Source organism: Gobius niger (genome assembly GCF_951799975.1).
Source record: "Gobius niger genome assembly, chromosome: 2".
Taxonomy (NCBI): Eukaryota; Metazoa; Chordata; class Actinopteri; order Gobiiformes; family Gobiidae; genus Gobius; species Gobius niger.
In genome coordinates this window covers 15,745,159-15,763,774 of record NC_136853.1, presented here as the reverse complement: position 1 = coordinate 15,763,774, position 18,616 = coordinate 15,745,159, and the positions used below count along the sequence as shown (strand labels likewise).

The 18,616-nt window shown below is 40.9% G+C and overlaps 1 protein-coding gene across 1 annotated transcript in view; it reads left to right on the top strand.

Moving 5' to 3' along the window:
- rimbp2a (RIMS binding protein 2a) overlaps nt 1–9,623 on the top strand; it is a 59,276-nt gene extending 49,653 nt beyond the window's left edge. Inside the window, exons 16-23 of the mRNA XM_079582651.1 lie at nt 475–565; nt 868–990; nt 1,774–1,940; nt 2,548–2,716; nt 2,791–2,891; nt 3,014–3,085; nt 4,559–4,726; nt 8,244–9,623. Of these exons, the coding sequence (XP_079438777.1) occupies nt 475–565; nt 868–990; nt 1,774–1,940; nt 2,548–2,716; nt 2,791–2,891; nt 3,014–3,085; nt 4,559–4,726; nt 8,244–8,468 (1,116 nt within the window). The 3' untranslated portion in view covers nt 8,469–9,623. The remainder of the gene's footprint in view (nt 1–474; nt 566–867; nt 991–1,773; nt 1,941–2,547; nt 2,717–2,790; nt 2,892–3,013; nt 3,086–4,558; nt 4,727–8,243) is intronic.
- The last annotated feature ends 8,993 nt before the right edge of the window (nt 9,624–18,616 follow it).

Sequence of the window (18,616 nt, the reverse complement as noted above, 5' to 3'; positions counted from 1 at the left end):
TACTTCAGGGACAACTTAGCTTAGGCTACAGCTATGTCCATATTGCAAATTTGCAGACGTTGTACAACTGACGTTTTAAAAAGGTTTGTTAATGTATATGTACATACAGTAATTGCAAAGTGTCGCATAAATATATGTGGACATAGCTCTGGTCTCTTTAAGGTTTACTGTTCTAGCAAAAGAAGTTCTAAACAGATCTTGACAGTCTTCACGGCAGACTGTCACTTCTTCAACAGGTTAAATATCTAAGATATTTATGATATTTGACTTTGTAATTAGTTCCCTAAAGGCTTGTGCTTGTGTTTGTGTCTGCTGTATGTGTCTGTGTTCAGTGTGCTGCCTGTGAGTGCTGCATGGTTTGTTAAAACACTGTATGTGTCTTAGAGTGCCTTCCACACTCACTGTGCAGATTTGTCCACTGTCCTAGTGGCATGTGAGTGTTTGTGAATGTTTTCCTACTTACCTCTATTCCAGACAAACAATGCTGGCCGTCACGACCGGGAGTCAGGCCGAAGAGTCCATCACGGGGGTCCTCAGAGACGGCCTCTTATGGTGCCCTCCATTGGTCAGTCCCTCACAGTCTCAATTAAACATATCCTTCATAGTTTTGTACTGTGTTAGTGTGTGTGTGTGTTTATAAACCATTCTCATACCATTGCTATTCAGACAATTTATAATGTGAAAAAGTTGAACACAAACAGTACTTTGGAGTAAAAGATTCAGTCAACACCCCAGGCAAAATAGCGACAGATTGGCTGCGCTATTGGATATCCTGTCAATAAACACATAAACACAAAGTGAATAGGTTATTTTAGGACGTTTCAGTCATTTGCTCTATGATTACACTGTGATTGGTGTTTCCTGTAGAAGTTACCTCTGAGAATAGTGAGGGCACTCTGACTCCCATCACTGATGATGTTTGCTATGGCAAAGGCCGCCTCAGGACGCGCCCCTCCCGCAGGCACAAGACCAGTTCCAGGTCTTCCCATGGTACGTCCTAGTGGCCACAGTCCTGTAAGCACCACAGCACAGAAAGCAACACCTGCACCAGTGAAGAGCTGTGGAAACATGCCAGTGCCTGCCTCAAATCTATAACAAATTATTATTAATATTGTTATTATGCTTTCAGTTGAACAGCATGACTACACTGCACCTGAAATGATAGTGCCACTGGCGAGTCCGTCCTGTGGTTCACAATGAAATTTCCACGGTTGTGGATGAAAGTTGCACAGAGAATGCCTTACTGCACCAAACTCCAGATGCCTGCTAAACCCCACTCCTGGTGGTACAACTGCACCACACCTGTACCTAGAGCATTAATGCATGCCGGACAAATGCTGGCTATAGAGAATACCCAGCTATCACTGAGAACTTATCATTTGGAACTGTACAATGTTTGTTGGTGATGCAGAGGAGTCTACTGTTTTCTTTGTTATGGAAGCATCACAACAAAACGTCTTCCCCTATAGTTTCACTCTTTGCTTGTCAGATATGTTCATTTGCAAGTGACACAGTTGCGTTATGTGTTCTGTAGATACCGTACGTTGTGTCACTTGCATGTGTCTTGTATGTTGCTGATATGTTGCCAAAACCACCGTATGTCTTACTGCTCATTTCTCATGGAACATTTTCAGATGTTTATTATACTGTAAATAGAAGCTTTTTGTTTGTTTCCTTTTTCGTTTGGCATGCAGAACCACATGGACTGATCAGTTTCTTTTTGAACATTGATTTGCTTGACAGCCTCCATCATTGGTCTGTCTCATGTTTCAGATGGCTACAGGGATCGGGATCGACGCTCACCTTATTACGATGAGTCTGAACCTGAGGAGCCATTTCGAATATTTGTAGCCCTCTTTGACTATGACCCTCTGTCCATGTCGCCAAACCCAGACGCAGCTGACGAGGAGCTGCCCTTTAAAGAGGGACAGATAATCAGGGTATGACATAAACCTTACAGTCTGTATGTATTTATATAACTGCTTATGAAAGAACAACAAAAATGCGAGGTCCTCCATCTGACTGAGATTTACACTGTTTGCTGCTGCAGCCTATAACATCAATGCATTGTTACTTAAAGAGGTGCAGAAGATCAGTGTTTTTCATGATAGTTAGTCCTTGTTTTGGTCCAACAATATATCTCACAATAATATTTTATTTGGAAATATGTGTCTACACTCATGGGTACTCATGTATTGCTAGCGCCCTCTTCTGTCCTGCCCGGCACATTTTTTTACTCCTCATACCTTGCACACGGTACAAGGTACGAGGAGTTGTATTTGTTTACACAGGTGAGAAAAACTTTTTACAGTACAGGATTTTTTTTTTCCATAATTGAACAGCCGTATTCCTAAGTGTAATTATTAAAAGTGGATTTTAGTTTTACTACTGACAAGCCTTTGCAAGCATGTTCTTTAAAGGTATTATTCACCATGGCCTGCCCCATTGGACAGTTGTGTTGAAACATGCCACATCCAGTTGTTATGTGCAGGAACGGTGGAAAAACGTCTTTCTAACTGATAACTCTTGAAAGTGTTTGATTGTCAGATCTTTGGCGATAAAGACACAGATGGATTCTACAGAGGAGAGGTGCGGGGCAGAATGGGGCTCATCCCGTGTAACATGGTGTCAGAGATCCGCGCAGAGGACGAAGAGACCATGGATCAACTCATCAAACAGGGCTTTCTCCCACTCAGCACCCCAGTGGATAGAATAGGTGCCGATGGAGTCACACAGATTAAGCGTAAAAAATGAAAATAAATAATAACTTGGTATTTTCTGCTATACCAGAGCACAACAGAAAAGGCCTTCGGCGGGACCAGGCTTCGAGGAGAATGGTGGCGCTGTATGACTATGACCCCAGAGAGAGCTCGCCTAATGTTGACGTTGAGGTACTGTGCACACACGCCATCCAAAATGATGATTTTTTTTTAAGGAAGTATTAGTATATTAGTTCTAAAAGAATCATGGTTTCTGTATTTCATGTGTGCTTTTTGTATCTGTCATGTGATAGGCTGAGCTGACCTTCTGTGCTGGTGATATCCTCGCTGTGTATGGAGACATTGATGAAGATGGCTTTTATTATGTAAGATTCTCACACCAATGCCTAATTCTTTTCGTTCCTGATTCTATATTGCAAAATAAGATTACAATCCACACAGCAACCTGGAAATATATATGCATTTAAAGTAAAATTTTAGTTGGAATAAATGAAACAAAAAAAAAAACAGAAGACAAAAGCGCCCGAATACAGATGAATAACAAAAGGTGTGAAAAAATATAATTCAGAAAACATAAATTAAAGTAACCCAGATACACCTCTATATGTGAGTCAATGGTAGATGTTAATGTATCAATGACAGGACAGTGTTCAGCAAGAGAGGAATTAAGCTAATATCACAACAGTAATCACTACTTTTTACTCATCATTAAACCATAGCAAAGGTTTTCAAAGGTAGTCATGATGAGCTGTATTGTTTAAATTCCAAAAAAGATCGATCTCATGTTACCTGATGCCCTGAAGAAGACACTTTGCTTGTCGAAACGCGTAGGCATGTCCATATAGAATAAAGGACTTTTAATTTTTCTAAAACAGAGTGCATCTTTCTTGCCACACACCTATTTATTGTTGTAAGGTACGTGTCTTTTGCAAGATCCTGCTATTCCAAAGATTCATCGCAATCATCGACTAGGTAGATACAACACAGAAGGCTCCATCGATTCAACTGGACATTTTTATACAGAGTTAGTTGACGTTTCGAGAATCATCCAATTCTCTTCTTCTATAGATGATTCTCGATTGAGCCATCTGAGTTGTACTGTTTAAAGTTGAAAACATTTTGCCTCTCATCGTAGGAGCTTTAGTAAGCTTCTGCAATCAATCTTCAACTCTCAACATTCAAGTCCAGATGACTAGCTTTGCTACAACGGAAAACTTGAACCAACATTCAAAGGTCATAATGGATTATCAGTGATTCCCAACCTCTTTTGTCTCCTGTACCAAGTCCAAGTACCCCCAAATAAGAGAGTGCAGATGATTATTTAGAAAGTATTCCGCCTCAGATTTGTTAGTAAAAAGACCATGCTTTACTTTCAAAATACAACTAAATATTCTCAAATCCATACTTTACTACAAAAAAAAATAAAATAGTTTTAACCTTTAAAGTTTTAACCTCTTTTTAAATGGACTATACAGAGTTTAAAAATGTTAAAATTATGTATTTTCCTCCCCCTACATGTTCCAGCCATGTCCTAATGTGTAGAATGAGCTCAGACCTATTTACCACAACTGCCTCTAAAATCCTGCACTGTCACTCAAAAAGGTGTTAATTCGGGTCTGAAGTGCCGTCATGCACGAGCTTAATATAGAAGCTGCAGTTACACATAAGACCTGAGGTGGCAGTAGTGAGTATAAAATGATGAACTTGCACCTAGCCCCTTTAAATCTGACATACTTCCAAGTACTCCCTGCTCAGTTCTCGCGTACCCCTAAGGGTCTCCATACCCCTGGTAAGAAACACTGGATTTATGCCACTGATATACCGTCTTGTGTTGACAGGGTGAGATGAATGGCCACCGCGGCCTGGTTCCCTCTAACTTCCTGGAAGAAGTGCCTGATGATGTGGAGGTGTATTTGACTGATACTCCGTCCCACTACCCCCAGGAAGATCCTGCCAATCGCCCCCCCGCCAACTCAACCGGCAGCACAGTCCCGGAAGGCAAACGGGTACATCACCATCGCCGCTCTCAGCGCTAGGGCCCGTGTCCATCCATCCTCCGTCCTCTCTCTTGATTTCCGTCTCTCTCGCTTCCTCCACCTGCCGTCTGTGTGCTGTTCATTGTGTGTGTTTGTCCATGTGGTGACAGTGGTGACTCTTCTTACAAAAACTAACAGCCTATCCCTGCTACTACTACCACTACTACCCGCTCCTCTCCCCTCTGGCCCCTTCGGAAAAAAGAGGGACAAAAATCCAATCGAACCCCCCTTTCTGGTTCTCAGAAAAGGAAGAAGCAAAGCCTGACGCGGACAGAGAGACGCTTTGTGGATGAGTTTTGCATGTAGCACTGGTTAAGGAGGACTTGAAAAGGCTCTACCATTTCTTACACGAGAGAATTTGCACTGAAACACAAAATCGAATTGTGGTTATTGTGAATAAGATTACAAGTTATTTATTCTTAACTCATACAGATTGCTATCCAGAATCACAGACAAAAAAGGAAGCATGCCTTTTTCAAAAGTACAACTTGATACATTTTATATAACGTTCTTGGCTGTATTTATTAAAAAGAGGCTTTGATGTAGATTGCACACACGTCAAACAATCTATTTTGTCAGTGGATTTGTCATGTTTGCTCTGAGCTCGACAAAATAAACACACTGCAGCGTTGAGACATCCACTCTGTATTGTTACAAGTGAACAATAAAGGAAGGAGAATTGGATACTAAAAGCTCTCTCTTTGCGCTCTGTTGTCCATGTGTTGGTGTTGTGGTTATTTTGAGTTCTCATTGTGGTGTGGGTTTTTTACCGACGGCGACTACGCTGCCGCATCTGATTTCTTTTCTTGTGTGTGTGTTTTTCCTCACCCGCTTGGCAAAACAAAACAAAACAAAGAGGAAGATTGTTCATTTCACACCATAAGTGGGTCTGTCTGCCTCGTACAGTAAGTCTGCAACTTGAGATACCAAACTCGACGTACTCTAATGCACACAGCTGGTGGTCGCAAACATGGATTCTAATATACTGGAGAATATACTGGAGAATTAAAGGTGTACTTTTAAAGTCAAGTCAACTTTTTAAGGTGATACACTGCAGAACACACCAGAGCCTTGGGAAGATATTTTAGTTAGGGGGTGCTGAGGGACAAAATGTACCCCAAAAACACTTTTTCTGCGCATATTTCCTATTTATTAATAATGCCTGCAGTTTCCAAACTATCCGCCAGGGGGTGCTGCAGCCCCCTCAGCACCCTGGGTTCCCACGGCCTTGGAACACACGCTTCTTCCAGTTTTGAGGCAGTTTGACAAAGAAAGTCCTCCATTCACTAAACTTTAAGGGCTGTTTTATCGAAAGGCATCACTGTCTGCAACATTGATCCCTCCCACAATACGAGACAATTCTTTTTCTAGATATAAAAACATGTAGCCCTCTATTTGATTTACTTTACTCGCATAGTCAGTATGGTCAGCTACTGCATCTACATGAAAGGTTTCTAAATTCAGTGTTTTTTTCCCTCCACCTGCTGTGTCTCACTTTAAGCTTCACTATGACCGAGCTCTTGCATTAGAAGAATAGATTGGTATCTTCAGTTGTTGCTGGGTGTTGTTCTGTATTTGACTGTACTACATGTTTACCCACTGCCAGCTGGTGTTTAAATCTTTTTGGCTCTGTGTTGTGCAGTGCTCTACTTAACTTTCACTGTCTATCTTCCTCCTGCATTGTGTAAAATGTCTTGTGTGTGACAACTATTCTCATTACCCTAAAAGATGGATGTAGCTCATCAGTTTGAAGATTGTACAAATCTAGGCCTGCATAATATATTGATGTACGACATTGTATTTTTAGTTGTACTGTTTTGCTCTCTTTAAGTTTATCGACCTGATTATCTTCGGCAAATAGTGGAATATGTTGTTTAGCCTTTGCTGATCTGTGCCTACTTTCCACCAGTGTTAATTTCATCGACTAAAATATTTAGTCAAAGTGATATTTTTGACGACTAAAATTGGACTAAAACTAAATTAAAAGTTGTTCATGAGACTAAAACTATGACTAAAATGTCCAGATATTTTAGTCGACTAAAATAAGACTAAATAAAAATGAAAGGGAGAGACTAAAATCATCCAAACTTCTATTGACCGTCTGAAAGAGCCTCGGATCATGTAAATCCTCTGCCAAAGGATCAGCTCTGAGCTTTGTTCATGTGGAGCAGCTCCATGAAGCAGAGGAACAAGATTAAATATGATTATAATGAATATTATCAATGCAAAGTCGACTAAATTCGTCTTAAATTTAGTCGACTAAATTTACTTGCAATTTTAGTCGACTAAAACTAGACTAAAATTGAGACGATTTGTTTGACTAAATCTCGACTAAAATTAAATTCCATTTTAGTCAAAAGACTAAGACTAAAACTAAATTAAAATATGTTTTCAAAATTAACACAGCTTTCCACTTCATTTTCGACTATATTATTGTCGTTTTACAGTCGTTTTTTTCTGTTGTGCGATGAAAGTGTAAACTGTAGTACAAAATAGAATGCTTTAAGGACCTACGTAATGCAGGCATAACTATGACCGATCCCAATGACATAATGGATGCATTTGTGATGTGATGATTACAGACAGATATAACAAGGAGATACAGCGTTCGATCCTGACGTATGCGGACAGTAAGCAATCCTATAGCCGTTAGCATTATCCATCAATCATCGCAAATTATGAACAAGCCAGATGCTAGCAGCTTTTGTCATGTCAACCCATCGACCACATTACGGGAAGGTCATAGCCCAGTTAGAAATCTTTAATGAATGTACAGACCTTTTGAGAATTTACTTTAGGTACAAATTAGTGTATAAACGTGTCCTCTGAGCTATATGTTGAATCAAATTCAGGGAGGATTTTGCTGATACACATTGAGCGGCCACTAATCTTCATCTATGTTAAAACAGTACCAAGTAATTGATTAATAAATCCTTTCCAATTGCAACTTCGCTGCCAACGGGTCAGAGGCCCCAATACACACTAATGGAATCACAAAGAAGAAGCTAACAGGCTAACGGGCAAAGCTAGCTGCGGGCTAGCGCCTATTTACAGCCAAGTTTGAGTGAAAATAATGATCTCCATTGTGTAATTGGATGTACAATATCCCTCTCTCCCTTTGTCTTTTCTGTCAGTGTAGTATTTACTCTCATGGACAATTAAGGAGAAAAAAACCGTAACATGCTACGACCCCTGCAGTGGCACTTATGGCCTCTAGAGGCATGAGTTACTTAGTACTGCTTTAATGATGAAACATATAAGTGCCATGAAACCGCCATACGTTAGTATTGCGCCTGTCTATGGGGATAGAACGTTTAATTTATGTATTCCTTCTGTTCAGCATAGTAGAACATCGTGTCTTGTCTACTTACAGAAAGTGAAGTATTAACTTTACAGACAAAACCTTTGTACCGTGTAAATCTTGTATCCTTCATAATACCCGGCCCCCATCCTTGCTCCCACACCTCCCCACTGCTTCTCTCATCAGGTCGCCACGGAAACCTCAGACACAGTCGCCAATGATACAACACCGGTCCGAGCGCCATCCCCTATAGTGCGCCCCCTTCTGCCGGGCACCATGAGGCCCATGAGCCCAACCAGGGGCCCACGCCTCCCCGTGAACCCCCGGGATGCACAAGATCTGAACAGGAAGAAGAAAGGTCTACTTTCTAAAGGAAAGAAGCTGCTCAAGAGACTGTCGCCTGTGAAATAGAGGGTTAACGCACCACTATGGGCTCTGTACATTGCATTCACACAATCAGTATGAATCAGTGCAGTTGTCTCATGGACTGAATTTCAATATAACCAATTAATCATGTGTGGTGGTGGATATCAATCAATTTTGTACAGCGACAAACCCCCAGAGGACACTTGCAGACACATGTTACTGTGATGTGTTTGATCAACAACAACAAAAAAGAAAATAACTGGGATTTTCATGACATAAATATACAAACCCAATGGTTAAAAGTTTGGACAATCTTAAGAACATGCTTGACTTCAACAAAAAATGAAATTGTTTTTAAACTGTTATATACGTAATGCTTATTTTTCTTTCACAGTAAGCTCAGTCTCGGTCTTGCCCGTAACTAATTTTGTGGGAATGGGATTTTCAAAGCTGTGAAATTTATGTAACATTTTCAGATGTCCAAACTTTTGTTCCTCAATAGAGTTTGTATTTTTATTCCTTCATAATTTTTTTTCTTCCCCACTGGTGAATTAGTTTTCAGCAGGGTAGCTGTGATATGAATACCAAAAGAATTTGAAAAGGAAAGCTGGATTTTTGATGTCAGCACACAATAGAAAATAACATAGTGGTGAAGGTTTTCAACAGATAGTCATCTGGGCTAGTACAAAGATGGAACATACCAGGAGGACTGAGAGCTTACACACACAAAAAGAGCATATTGCTTATATGGAAATCAAAATGCTGTTATATCAAGGCATTTCATAAGTAATGCTGGCTGCTAACATTACACAAAGGCTTTATTTGGGGCAATATAGGTAGCATTTGATGTAGAAAGAAATGTGCACTGTATGTTTTTGTTGTTTTGTTTGAAGAGCACTTTCTGATGTAAAGGAAAAGGAAATTTGGCATCACAACCAAGCAGAAAGCTAACTCTGTCAGTGTGCCCTTTATGGAAAAAAAGGTGGGGATGTTCCTCATCTAATTGCAATTGACAGTGTTGATTTACTGCATCTTTTCCTTGCCCTCCACTGACGGGTTGCGTCTCGCGCTGCCAAATTGTCTGTCGCTGTCAGAGCTGTCATGAAACGCCTTGTTCCTGACTAAATGGTGTGTCTGTCCTTTCACACAAAGGTGGCCGCTGATCGGTGGAAGTCTGTTTTTGTTTTTGACTGTGCATCACAAGTGACGCATTCACGTCAACAGACCTTTTTGTTTTTCGAGGGCGAGGCCGCAGCTTTCTCTACTGCAGTGTCAATTTAGTTGGTTTGCATATTTCAACATATAGTTTAAAAAAAAGTTAAAGAAATTGGACTTTGACTAAATCTCTTTTTTGTTGACCGTTCAAAAACTGAAAATGAACAGAGGAAGCAAAAAATAACTTCTTGGACAATTCCAGGCAATCCTATGCCAAAAGTACAAGTTTGGTTTATGTTGGAGGAGGTCCATGAAGCCGTGCAATGCTGTTGAGGATACATTTGGTAATACTGCACAGGGGCCGGAATAGTGTTCCTGGTACATTCCTTGACAAACCCACTCACCTATCAGAGTGAAATATATAGGACTATTAACCTTTGATTCAATCTTTCTACTTCTGCAGGAGGATTGTACTTGATCAATTGCAGATTTGAATTTGGGATCCTGTTGTAGGCCTACAAAGCAAATTATTTTGACATCCCTCTGTTGCATCACCAAGACCCTGAAGGTCAAGGCCGCTGTAGTATAGCTGACTAAATTTGCTTGTCATTTCCTTTGACATTTCTGCTCCACTGACTCTTTCGTTGACGCTTCGCTACATAAATTAGAGCCTGTTCAGAAATGACAAACGCGAATGTCATGAAGTTGCGTTGGCAGAAGACAGAAGTGTATCCGAAGTCAAATCTGAGTTGGATCAAGTTTGTGGATCGCATTTGCTATGAAAAATGATTGGCTATGACTCAAACTGACGCACTGACTCAGAGCGGAGCTGACCCCACTCCCGCCTCCTTCTTGGCAGTGCACTGCAGCAGATGAACACAAAGACCGGGGGCTTACATTTCAGCTGTTTGCAAATTTAATCGATTCATTCTTCCATCGGGTTCACAGATGATGATGGAGAACTTTTAAAGCGCAAAGCATAATGGGGAAAGTAGCACCTTGCGTCTTTGCTAGGGATGCTGTTGCCTTATTGTTCACAACATGGGGAACAGTAGAATTGATCTGGTAAAAATGGTCAGGAAAAAAAACAACAAAGAAAACACCACCTGCAAACGTACATGTTTTAATCAATCATAACAGTGGCTTATTGAAACAAACGTTAAATGAATATAAGCAGTTATTCCCTTGTAAAACTGATTATAAACGGATTTTCACGATAAAACATTCAATTTCTTTTATCCAGACGTTTTTGCCCACCCTTCAATCTGCATCATTGTTTTGTACTGTCAAATGTGCAATAGAATGAAAAAAAAAAAACATGCAAATAGAAATGTGAATTAAAATAAATACAATGATGTCACTTCAGATGTATATCAGCCTTAAAACACTGCCCAAGAACTCATTCACTCGAATCGTTTCAGCTTTGTGTGACATGTGACATGTGTAAGATCATTATATAAAGAAAAGGCTTTGTGTATTGTAAAGTGAAAGCTCTATCATGGAAAAAGTTTAGAGGAGAGAGTGTAATAGTTGCGGGGATAGTCTCATAGCTTTAATCATTTTGAGAGTCTGTTGGATGTCTCTAATGTGGGTCTGGCCCAAATGTTTCGTTGCACACAGAAGATAAGTCATGGTGTAGACATAAAACAGGGTTCATCTCGCTCTTTGTGATACTAATCCATGTTCCGTATGTGATCACGTGTTTCAAGTGAAGGATATAGCTGATGGGGAATTGCGGGTGTGTGTGCGGGTGCCAAATGGTGTATTTGAGTTGCATCGTCCAAAGCTGCTTCTGTTTCCACATATGTTTGTCATAAAATGTAACAATGTCTTGATACTCCGTCAGTCATTGTGAGAGTGTGAGCGTAGATCTTTTGTACTCACCTGTAGATACTTTATCAGTGTTTCTACTTGATTTTAACGGCAGCCCTGTCGTGCACTGACTCCTCTCCTTGTAAAACACCATGAGCATTTGTCCATAGTGTCTTTTGAGATCGCTGTATCACACACCGTATGTGCTTGCTTTGTGAATCCAGTTTAAAAACAGAAAAAAACAAAACAAAAAAGAGAGAGAAATTGCTGGACAGTATTTATGGTGATTTAATATGTGTGGGTGCATGTGAAAATACAACTTTTATAACCAAAATTAAAATTTGATATTTTTAAAAAAAACATCACGGCGTAAGTTTGTTTTGTCAATTCAGTCAATTGTTCAAATTTCCTTAAAGCCGCACCGCTTTTCACTAAAAGAGTTGCCTCACAGGGCTGCACCAATCATTAAGCAATGAAACAAAACAATGCAAGTGTAAACCCCGTCCTTAGGCTCTCACACACGGCAAGGAAAAACGCAAACACCTAGAGGGAGAAAAGAGAAACCTTGGGGAGAACCACAGAAGGAGAGATCCCGCCCATGGACGGAAAGGCAGATAGACCCAGGGCTGATGGGAGTCCCTCTGGAGCTTCAGTCCTCGCTGGAGAGAGGAAAACGCCCGGTCATCTGAAACAAGAGACAGGGACACCATGTGAATAGTGATGAACAGACGACAGATAAAGCAAATAATGTATCCTGATTAAAAGACGAAGCACTGGAATATGCAGTGAGAAGAGCTAGAGGATAGGGCTCAGTGTATCAGTGTACTTCCCACAGCAGTGTTTCTCCTAAGGCAGCTTTGCTTTAGGCTGTGGGCTAGAGCTTTACTTATCTGACCTGACTATGAACTAATTCGAAGAGGTACGTTTTGGGCCTAGTCTTAAATGTAGGGACTGTGTCGGCTTCTTTAACGTGAGCTGGGAGTTGATTCCATAAAACCGGAGCTTGGTAAAGGCTCAACGTTCTATAGCTGATATGAAACTATAGCATCTTCGAGATAGATCGGAGCCATACCCTTTGTGGCCTTAAATGTGAGGAGCAGGATATTGCATTTAAATTTCCCTTCAGACCTGACTGAGATGTTGACTTAAGACAGCCAAATATGAGATTTAAATAAGTTAGGTCGTCATCCACATCCATTCTTTAATTACCCACGGAAAAAATTGCATTTTCTGTGTCCAGCTGGTCATTGGGAAGAGTGCAGAGTGCCTTTTTTATGATTTTGGATTCTTGGATTCTACTGCCGACTATTTGTTGCTGGTAGAAGCCGCACATTTGCATATATATACACACACATCATTTTACAAAACCACAAAAAGAAAGGGGTAAAGAGAGGGAATGAGGGGGAGAGCAACTGCTGCAAGCCAGAGGAGAGCGGGTGAGGGAGGAGCCAAGCCAGGTTTTGAAGACTCCGGGTTCCAAGATGGGGCTGCAAGACCTGGAACACAATCAAAGTCTTCGAGGCACCTCCACTTAACAATTATTTATCACACTTTGTTAACTCAATGACTCCACCCAGTAACCAGCAGAACTCAGATATGTTTTAACAAAAGGACATACTTTTAATGAGCCTGATTCTGAAGCTCAGTCACAGAGGAGGAGCTGCGGTTCTCGATTGGCCGTGTATAAACAACTTGATTGACTGACAGTAAAAATGAAGTCAATCATCTGATGAGGCATAATTGGCTCATTAAGACTTCGCATACATATACATCTTAACAAAAATACTCCAAATGAGATTCAGCTTTTAAATCAATTTTGAAGTGGTCCCACTGTCGGTAATTTGCATATTTCCCTCAGATCATGAACAAGAGAAAGCGAATATTCAAAAGTATTGCACTTTACATCTAGGCTACAGGAAATCTCAAAGTGCTATTCATTCCGCTCTTATGGCACCATTACATATATATGTGGTGGTTTTAGCTGTACTTTGTTTTGAATGCTGATTTGTTACTTCCCATAAAGTGGGGAGGGGAATTATTATATATATATATATTTTTATATTTAAATTTGTTCCATAAATCATAAAAAATGAACAAAAGAGAAGAACAATTCCTTCCATCTGCTCCCTCTACTAAATGAATAAGCCAGAATGCAAACAACAACCTTTTTTTGTTGATAGTAGGAGTCCATGTTCATTTAAAGTCACCGTGTTTTCCTCTGATTGAACCCAAGATTTTTCTCTTTTGTACAACAGTTTGTCCATTCTCTCTGGAAATCTTGCAGTGACGCATAATTGAATCATTATGACGTTGCATTCAAATACATGTTGAGAGCCCTGAAATCAAATCCAGCCTTTAAATCAACCTTGAAGTGGTCACGCTGTCTGCTATTTGCATATTTCGGTCAAATGTACATTTAACAATATAATCAACATATTTTACAAAATGCATAATTAAAAGTACAAGTCAACTCCAGTCTTTCATCAGACATCCCTCTTATCTGCAAAACAAACAAATCCTACCACTGTCCACTTGAGGGCAGCAGTGATGTTCAATTTGCCCCCTGCATAATGCGCTGTAGTGCCGGGCCAAAAAAAAAAAAAAAAACTTTCATGGAGAAATATGGCCCAGGATAATGTATTCATCGACAAACATTCATCACCATTTTCCGCTGTCTGATGGGGAAGACATGGATGCACACCCACTGTCTATCCTGAGACCCTGGTGTCGCATTCAAACCGCCCAAATCAGGAACAACCAGAGGCAGGACACTCCTCTTCACTCGCATTATGCTTTGTTTTATGCCATTTGCCTGAAGTTGACATAACAGACAGTGATAGATTAAGATAGGCACTGCACGACAAAGGCTGCACTGTTTATTTGCAGAAATCCAGTTCACAGAGACTCATGACTCCAATTGTAGATGCTTTCTTTTCAAAGGCCCGCTTTGCATTTTTCTTCCTCCAAACCTCCACCCCCTGCAGCCTTACTTGCCCTCCGCCACATATCGAGCTGTAAGTCTCCGCCGTCCCTTTAAGGGGTGTTTAAAAAGTTGTAGCCACCTCTTTATCACTCACCCTGGCTCTGCCCGCCACTCCGCCGGAGGGGGGCATAAGAAGCCATCCATCTCTGCCACTGAATACTTCACAAAACTTCAAAGCCCTTGTTAACGCTCCTTGTCCATTTGACCTGCCTGTCCCACATCACAGCAGAGATCTTCCGGTTAGAAATACTGTAATCCATTTGAGCTGGAGCTGTTTTATTGAAGCCTCTACAGCCTGGTGCAGCGTTTGAAACTCCATCAAGCCCTTATAGGCTGAAATACAGTGCATTATTATATTATATCATGTATACTTATTCCAATCTTTAAGTAAAGAAAGGGGGGGTTAATGGCTTATACAGGCCGATAAGTAAGCATGTAGGTCTATGTGCACATGTATAAAAGCCATTAATGGAAAGGGCATTGCATAATGTGTAATGGTTATGCCATTACTCTCTGCATTTATTTGGTTTGGCAAAGCAACCATAGGTTACATACAGTTTTGCCCATCTTGACATTTTGCCTAAAGGTTAGCTATGCTTAGTTTAATTCAATGGCTGATGTTTTTGCCCATTTACTGTATGTGAATTTAGAATTATTCATGATGAAATTTGCTCTCTGCATCATAAACAATTTGTCGATAATCTGTTGGCCGTAGTGGGTGACCACCATGCTCGCCAAAGCCAGGGTGAAGTCAGATTCATGAACAAGATTAGATTTTAGTTCTTCACAAGAACTGGTTAATAAAGTATGAGTGATAATTCTACTTCTTGCAACAGTCTTAGCAGTTTAAAGGTACACTGCGTAACATTTTGGACTCTACTGTGGCCGGCAAAACAAAACGTGCTCCTAATGAGCAGCTCAACACAGAAAATGCTGATACTGCAGTGTGTAATAAAAGAATGGATTTGGACGAGGATCAAACCTGTTTAAATCTCAAATTTTCAAAATTCCATGGAGACGAGCTGGAGACGGACCCACTCCCGGTAAAGTTTACAGTCATATCTTAGGAAGGGTGAGCTTCGTAAATGTTTGTTTGTACATATATGAGGTAATTTTATTTATAGGGTAAAATTCTACACAGTGTGGCTTTAAATAAGACATAGCGAAGTGAACTGGATCATGTATCACGCAGCAGTGCACAACAACAGGCTTGTTTTATAAACAAAATATTGTTACTCACTTTGAAAAGCAAACCTTTGGAGCAGGCTCATCATGTTGACCTTTTAAGTTTTACTATAAATGAAAAATTGAGCTGGTTTATTGATATACTATTGATAAGATAGTGACCAAAATAGGGCTGTTACTGTTACTAGAAGACGTGCCAACGTTTGGACGAGGTTTTCCCTCTCATCTTGACTACACTTTCTACTAAGTTTTGTGAGCCGATTTTGAACATTTTTGATTTGCTCAAGCCAAAAATTGGTCTTGCTCAATCAGGTCATTTTTTTTAACCCCTAGACCAAATACAACAAAAAGTATAAATCCTGTGCCTCATGGAATACAGAGATTGGAAAACCCACTTAGCACAAAAACCTGATACAGAAGGTAAGGTTCTACGGTGCAAAAATGTTCTTAATCAGCTGAAACATTTTGGACGCCTCACACAAAGTACTTTTTTGTAACCCAGTGTTGTTGGATAGCATTCATTTTTAAAGTAATTGCATTTGACAAAGTATTTCAGTCACAAATCTAATTGCAGTCACCATTTTGCCCCATTGATTTGTGAAAATATTGCAAACCCCTGGGTCCTATGATGTGACACAACTTTCTTTCTTTAGTCAGTATGATTTTTATAACTTAAACTTATAACTTAAACAAATTGACACTTTTTTCTTATTGCGCTCTACGCTATTAAAATAGTACATTGTAAAGTCAAGACAGATAAAAAAAAAAATCACATTTTTCTTTTATTGCTGCCCCAGTTCAAACACCAGCACAGCTTATAATAAATTGATTTCTAACTGGACAGGACACGAGCATGTGTGTTTGGAGCTGCACTTAATTCCTTGCCGCTCAGGTGAGAGGAATACTCCACACAGAAACATAAATCACACAGAGAGCAGTTCACGGCTGTGCCCATCTTCTCGCTGCAACATTAATGCCTTTCCCAGCAGGCAGATGGAGGCACCGCTCTCCCCTGTCCATCACGCCACACTGAGGGCATGTTGTCTGAGGGAGAATACACCGCCGCGCTCCTAACTCATCAGTGGCACCCCGCCGGGAAGAAAACTGATGTTTATGGCAGCGACATTTCCCAAAGAGCATCCATTCTTCATCAGCGCAAAGAACATTGGCTGATGTCAGCAAAGGGAGGGAGCAGAGGCCTGAATCTGTGTGTGGGTGCTTCGTCTTGCAGCTGACCGAGGTGTCTACAGGGTACAACTTGGCCCGGAGAGAGCTCAGAGATGGCTGGCTGCCCCGCGGCTAACAGCGAGGCTAAGTGGTATTAGACAGGAGAAATGCTGCCGTACGTCCACACAAAACAGACACAATAGACACCCTATGCTCAAGCGGTGAGAATCTTATTGTACCGGCGACGCTCTGCCAACTTTCCTCAGAGCTGCAGTGCATTTGCAGAACACCACTACGGGAAAATGAATGGTAAAGAGGAATATGTACACGCACTAGCTTCTGAATTTTGTCATGACCTGCGGAACACACTCACTCAAAGCCACGACAGATACGGTATGTAGCCATGTGACAGTCCCCACTGCTGCTTTGTCACTTCAATTGACAGATTCAGTTCAGTTCTGTTAGAAGTATGATGAAGAGCAATTAAAACGAGGTCACGCCGCCATTGAGTCCAGCTGTGGTCAGGATTACGAAGGTTAACAGATCCACTAATCATGCACTGACCGCAGCCTGCATTTATAGCCTCTCTGGGTCATCCACATGGCACTGACCTTCTATGTTTATAACTCTACAGACTGCAAGTGTACAGTATTCCTTTGTGCCGCCATGACCTTGCCTCCAGATACGTCCAGAGACTTACTTCAGACCATGTTCTGTGGAAATGCTGTCCTCCTCAAAAACCTGCTCTGGCTATATGGCTATGTGGTGAAAACTGACCAACTGCCGATTAGGTGATGCTTGTTCTTAAGTTGTGTTGGCGTTTGGATCGGCCTCAACATTTCTCGGGACAGTGTTCGTTCTCTTTGCACCGGCCCCTTCACAGCGATCATAAAACAGGCACTGGGCACAACAGGCAAAGCTGGTTCTTGGTCCTGCCATTTTGAGTGGAGGCTTTCAGCTGTTTTAGACGAATATATTTCCCAATCGAGGAAGGGCAAGAGCAGTACATCTAGGGCAAAAGTAAAGCCAGAACATTTGCCCTTTCCTTATATTTTTGGTTCAGGGGAAACATGAGCAAGAAAAATGAATCCACTTGAGTAACTGAGAGAGCAGGCAAACTTGCATGCGGAAGAGTAGTAAGTGAAGGAGAATCTGAAAATCAATGGGGCTTTCTTTATTGAGGAAAAGTCTCGACAGAAAGAAGAGAGAAATTTCTGTTAAAGTGCTAGCTTGTAAGTTTGCAAAGTGAGGAGAGATAGAGTGAAAGTTGAAAGTAAATTCGTCCCTTCTTGGACCAGAAAGCCCTTCTTAGTTTGCAAAATGAGGAGAGCAGGGACAGAATTTTCAAAAGTAAACAATCAAGCTCCTCCCCCTCCCTCCTGATTGGACGTGCCAAGCTGGTTCACAGGAAAAGCTCGTCTCATTGGTCAACAAGGGAGGATACTAGACTCTGATTAGCTGCAGATATCCCGGAAGTGTAACCTGTGAAAACTTTCCAAAAAAAAAAAAAAAAATGTATATATGTACCAAAATGGAACACCAGGTGGTCGATTTAGCACATATTATAAAACATTTAGACTTCCAGACTATCACTTTAACTCTGCATAGTGTATAATTTGAAGCAGAGCTGATTAACAGAGCAACGCTATCTACCCCCACAGTCGCCAACATATCTTAACATTCAGGCCTTGAACTCTTGAAGCCAGCCCTGCAGGAGAGAGGGTCCACTGAGATAAACATCATGTGTCCACATATATTCCCACATTGCACTGGGGGACGGCGATTTGATGCAATAGCTAGGATACACTGCAGCTGCCCACCACATTTTGACTGTGCTGGCCCACTGCTAGGGCTGTTGCTAAACTTCCAAACAACATCTACTTTTCAGCTT